The sequence below is a fragment of the Carassius auratus genome, chromosome 30 (genome assembly GCF_003368295.1).
Source record: "Carassius auratus strain Wakin chromosome 30, ASM336829v1, whole genome shotgun sequence".
Taxonomy (NCBI): domain Eukaryota; kingdom Metazoa; phylum Chordata; class Actinopteri; order Cypriniformes; family Cyprinidae; genus Carassius; species Carassius auratus.
This window is the reverse complement of record NC_039272.1, coordinates 21,206,263-21,212,298: the sequence shown is the minus strand read 5'-3', so window position 1 is coordinate 21,212,298 and position 6,036 is coordinate 21,206,263. Positions and strand designations below refer to the sequence as shown.

General features: G+C 35.1%; 1 protein-coding gene across 1 annotated transcript; it reads left to right on the top strand.

Annotated features, from left to right (window-relative positions):
- The first annotated feature begins 819 nt into the window (after nucleotides 1-819).
- LOC113050047 (C-type natriuretic peptide 4-like) lies at nucleotides 820-3,757 on the top strand. Its single transcript, XM_026212757.1, has 3 exons — nucleotides 820-974; nucleotides 1,857-2,155; nucleotides 3,334-3,757. Coding segments are annotated over exons 1-3 (393 nt in total). The 5' UTR covers nucleotides 820-881; the 3' UTR covers nucleotides 3,335-3,757.
- The last annotated feature ends 2,279 nt before the right edge of the window (nucleotides 3,758-6,036 follow it).

Genomic DNA, 6,036 nt, shown 5'->3' with positions numbered 1-6,036 from the left:
GAAAACAATTCTAAAAAAGAGAGATAGCAAAAAAAAGAAAAAAAGAAAGAATTGTTGTCTTTTTATTTTGGGCTAGTGTGTCAACTTCTCTCAAGCTTAATAACAAATTCATCTTGAAGTATCTCGACGTGTAATTAAAACTGTTTTTAAAATCCTCGTTTGTAAACGATTATCCCGTCTCTGCTGCTGAACACATTTGATTCAGTATATACTGCCACACAGTGTCACGAGCCAGGAACTGCTTCTCACGTCTGCCTTCCTCTGAACACGCACAGATGCGCTATTTTACTCATCAATATGTGTTATTTTTTAACTCCAGCTGACATTTTAGTGTCAGTTACAGATGGCATATGTAATGAATGCAATTTGAATAAGTGTATTATTTATTTGAGATTATTATAATTATTTTTCACAACGAATTTACAATGTTTTCATAAATACATGTGTATAATGCCAATATGCAAATACCTGTTTTTTTTTCCTTCTGTCTATCAGAATGTTAAGTTGTTTCTATATTTGCAGGACTTTAGACGGCATATGGGATTAAAACCAAATGTAACTTATTTTACCTCTCCAATGAGATGCAGTCCGGTGATTCGCGGTTATTGTTCTCTGACTTCCCACTTTACACTGAAGTGGTCACGACAAACGATGAATAAACTAAACTTACAGCACAAATATCTTCTGATCAGCTACAAAAACACCCTATTGGTCATTGATATTATGAACGGTAACCTATGACGCAGCCATGGGGGGGGGGGGGTTATGATGTCACAACGACTATAAAACCCTGAGCCGAAATTGCCTTGAGAAAGAGTTGAGCTCGACACCTGTGGGAGTGAATACAGTCGTGCTCGTGTTCGCACTGAAGCAGCATCACGATGATCGTCTCGCATCTGCTGGCGTGTGGACTTATTCTGACTCTTCTGTCAGTCAGCACGGAGACGAAACCACTAACCCAGGCAGAACAGAGGGTGAGCTTCGTATTTAGACATCTATGTAGCAAATTGAAAAAGTTAGTGTTGTATATAGCAGGCTGAAACAAATCCGAAAGCATGTATGATGCACTGTTTAATATATAAAAGTTAATAATAAGATCATTTTAACTTGGGTAAGATGCGCAAAAGCTTGGATACGCAGTTGCGCGCAGTCTATGAGAGAATGGACTTTTTGCTGTTCATCTTTCAGTGTCCTTCTCCTCCCCATCATCACGATTTGAGAGCATCATTAGAGCGCAGGAGCTCCAGGAGACTCGGACACTTGCGCAAAACTTTTAATTCATTCATTTCTGAGGCTTATGTGTCAACAGCTTCTCGTTCTCAGACACGACAAAGAAGTGCATTTACACACTGGACGCGATCGAGCTGTTAATGAAGCTGGAACATTTAAACACTTGACAGGTCTCTGTTGATATTAATAGATTGATTCAGAAGCTGACGAACCATTTTAGGCTGAAATGGAACTTTGGGGAAGAGTTTAAAGTTCCTGCTCGAGGAGCTCAAACCGGATCGCGCGGGGTTTTTTTTTTTATTATTTTTATTTTTTTTATTTTATTTTTTTTGTCAGGTTAACTAAACGTGGAGACTAGTTTATTCAAGTCAGCAATCTTGTTTAATATTAATAAAACCTAAAATCGATAACATATTTTTTTAAGAATCAGATCAGGTTGAAATATCTTATGTACCAGATTAGATTTTTACGGTGTACATAGACAAAAAAAAAGAAAAGAAAAAAAGGATGTTTAGTAAATGAAATGGAGGACACGCATGAGTAGTAAGAGTGCACTTTGAGTTGTGAGGCTGGTGAGAGTATTGAGAGTGTTTCTGAAGTGCTGCATCATGTGTCCCGTCCCGTAGACCCTGCGGATGCTGTTGGGAGAGGATCTGTCTGAGATCCTGGCGTCCGATGAGAGCCAGAGGAGGATGGAGAACCGAGTCCGTCTGCTCCGGGACCTCCGCATGGACACCCGAGCCAAGGGACCATGGGCTCGGATCCTGAACGACCAGCCCGGCTCACGCAGACTCAAAGCCGGATCTAAGAAGGGAGGAACGACGGCCCGGAGCGGCTGCTTCGGACACAAGATGGACAGGATAGGAACCATGAGCGGGATGGGCTGCCAACCCTCTCATTACCAGCCCGGCAATAAACTCTCATGGTGAGTGTCCCGCCAGATCCTTTAATATGAATAATACATATTCATATGAATTACATTTAATAAGACAAGTGTTTGTGCGCGTGTGTATATATATATATATATATATATATATATATATATATATATATATATATATATATATATAGTAAAAAATAAAAAATAATATTACCCTAAAATGTAGATATCTCTCAGAAATAATATTTACATATATTTACATTATATATAATAATTAATTAAATATTGACATTAGTTTAAAAAATGTGTGCTTTTTTATTTTTTAAAAACTAATTAAAAATTTCCAAAGAGTTTACCCATAAAGAAAACAACAACAATCATGACTTAGAGCTTAACAGATATTAAATAAATAAATAAATACATTTAGATTTAGATCTGAAAGTTCTAAGTCATGATTGTTTTTGTTGTTGTTGTTTGTTTGTTTTCTTTATGGGTAAACTCTTTTTTACATTTTTAATTAGTTTTTCAAATATAAAAAAGCACATTTTTAAACTAATGTTAATATTAAATTAATTATTATATATAATGTAAATATATGTAAATATTATTTCTGAGAGGTATCTACATTTTAGGGTAATATTTTTTTTATTACTATATATATATATATATATATATATATATATATATATATATATATATATATTATTGAATTATCACTTTTTTATTTCTGGAGATTCTACATAGTCAAAATCATTGATATTTTTTAATATACTCTTTAATCTATCTATCTATCTATCTATCTATCTATCTATCTATCTATCTATCTATCTATCTATCTATCTATCTAAATCTTGGATATTTGTAGGCATTTTTTGGGCGGGGGGTTCATTCAAACAAATTAATTGCATTTATTAATTTTTACTATAGGTATACAATTTTGTGTTGCATATTACCTTTTCTGTGCCCATACATACAGAACGGTATATGTATATCATATGTATCATGTAGTATCATGAGTTTTTATATGCAAAAGGCTTTACATAAGATTATAGCATTTGTTGTATGATTGCATGGAGCTTTATTGTGTTCATCTCAATGTGATCTGTGCAGTGGGTTGAACAGATCTGAGTGTGTAAGTGTGGTGGATAACTAACTATGGAGCGGACAGGTTTCGTTTGAGTTTGAGGATCGGACTGTGTGACCAAATGTGCTCTTGATTTCAGAACGAGTCACGGACGTCATTCACTGTGGACAGAACAGACTCAGTTGCTCTTCTTCTGAGGAGAAACCTAGAGAATCAGACTCATGGTACGAACCACTACCACAACCATTTGTGAGGACAGTGAAACACACAACCGAGAGGAAATAATTCAATAACATATACATGCAAAAGAAAAGAAACACACGGCGGATGATGTGGATAGAAGCTGTATATTGTTGCTGCTGTTGTACATTCATGTATTTCATTCTCGCATAAATGTATTTATGTTTTAAAAACTATTTATATGTTTATAAAAGAGATATTTATAAATATGAGTTTATTTATGTAACATTTTGAAACGAATGCAAACTGCAGGTCAATTCTGTTTGTAACTATTTTGTCTCTAATAGTTGTAAATGTTTTAAAAATCATTAAAAATGCACAGATGCAAAAAAAATTAAACGGTTCAGTAAAGTTTTTACTATTTAATTTTGTGCAAATTATGACGTGTGTGTGTGTGTGTGTGTGTGTAATCTAAGCGGGGACATGAGAGAGCATTATGTTCAGATGAATCTCTCAGACATTAGGCAAGCGTTTAGCTGAATTTTAACTGAAATGGCAAAAAAGAGTCCAAAAACATTGCTCACTACGATTAACTTTGACCCACTAAGTGGCCAAAACAGCAGATTTATTACGATGAATTAGTGCTGTATATATTTGTAGAGTGCTTTTAAAGGAGAATTACAGAGAGAAGGAAAAAAAAAACAGTGTTCTGTCAACTGAACTTATAGAGAAACTGGGAGGACTACAGCATGGCAAGACTTAAAACACACACACACACTATATAAATACGGTAACTATATATACTGATAGAATAACGTTTTATATTTGTAATCATTAACACTGGATTAACACTGGATCAGACACTGGAAAAGAAAAGAAAATTAATGAGTTTGGGGTCAGTAAGATACATATATATATATATATATATATATATATATATATATATATATATTTTTTTTTTTTTTTTTTTTTTTTTTTTTTTGATAGATTGGTGGAAAATCTTTGGTGAATAAAATGTATTCATTTTTAAAAAATAATAAGAAAAAAATTTACTCACCCTTAAGTTTTTGAACTGTAGTGTATACAGCAACTTGATTATTTAAAAAGTATAAATATTATATATTTTTTTTATTATTAAAATGTATTAGATTGTATTAATATTGACATCAAACCATGACTTTTTGTCCAAAACACATTTAGAAAGCGTATAAACCATATCCAGAAAATATGAACTGGAGAAAACTAAATTAAAGATTAAAAAATCTAATAAAGACTAGACTTTCCACCTAAGAATATACAGAAGGAATAGGAAGAAATACGTTTGGTCTGAAGTTGCAGTATCACTGATAGCCTGCAGGCGGTCACTCCTACATCTGCACCTTCAACGTGCTTCGACTGCCCTTTACATTGCAATGATGCCCTCTTGTGGCCACTGATCATTTCTATTAAAGATTCCTCATTGACACTGATGTTGCTGTGTGGTGATTGATGTTGTATGTGTGGAATTTGCTGAGGACAGAGACCTGTTTCATAAGAGAAGATGGAGAACTGAAGGCATGGATGAGATGAGTCAGATTTCAGAGTGAACATCTTACATGCTCTGTTTATAGGGGTTTACAGACTACACGGTTTAAGAACAGAAGTTATTTTGTTTTGTTATTGACTAAACTATTTTAGTTCCTATTGATTTCCATTATAGACACTGTATTTCTCAAAATATCTTATTTTATGTTCCATGGAAGAAGAAAAAATCCTTTGTGAGGTATGGGAGCTTGTTTCTGCCGGATTTAAAATAAATTAAAAAAGGTAATTGTGACTTTTTATATCACAATTCAGACTGTTGTTCTCATTTCATGAGATGTTTACTCAGAATTACGAATGACTATATATACATATAAAAATTGTGAGAGAAAGTCGACTCGTGATTTTTATTTAGTATTTCGTGATTGAAACCAAAAGGCAGAATTTTAAGATATAAACTCAGAAAAGAGATATAACCTCAGACTTGTTAGAAGTAAGCTCAGAATTGCGAAATACTATCTCAGAATTGTGATATATTAAGTAATATTTGCAAGATTTAAACTCAGGTATAAACTTATAATTGCAAAATACTATCTCAGAATCATGAAATATTATCTCAGAATTACAATATATAAAACTCAGAATTGCTAAATATAATCTCAGAATTATGATATACTGTATAAAGTAAGCCTCTCCTTGAACTGTCACCTTATAGTGGTGGAGAGGTTTGAGTACCCAAATGATCCTGGGAGCTATGTTGTCTGGGGCTATATGCTCCTGGCAAACAGGTCCTTGGTGACGGGCCAGACTAAGAACAGTTCCCAAACCCCTTATGTTAACATTCAAATCAAGGACTGTGACGTCGCCCGGCATGGCGCAGCCGGGGTCCCACCCTGGAGCCAGGCCCAGGTTTGGGGCTCGTATGTGAGCTCTGCCTGAAGGAGTGACGTGGGGCCGCCCTCCTGTGGGCTCACCACCTGCAGGAGGGAGCGTAAGGGGCAGGTGCATAGTGGATTGGGCGAGAGTCGTAGGCAAGACCCTCGACGACCCGATCTCTGGACACGGAATCTGGCTTTAGGGACGTGGAATGTCACCTCGTTGGCAGGGAAGGAGCCTGAGCTTGTGCGGGAGGTCAAGAGGT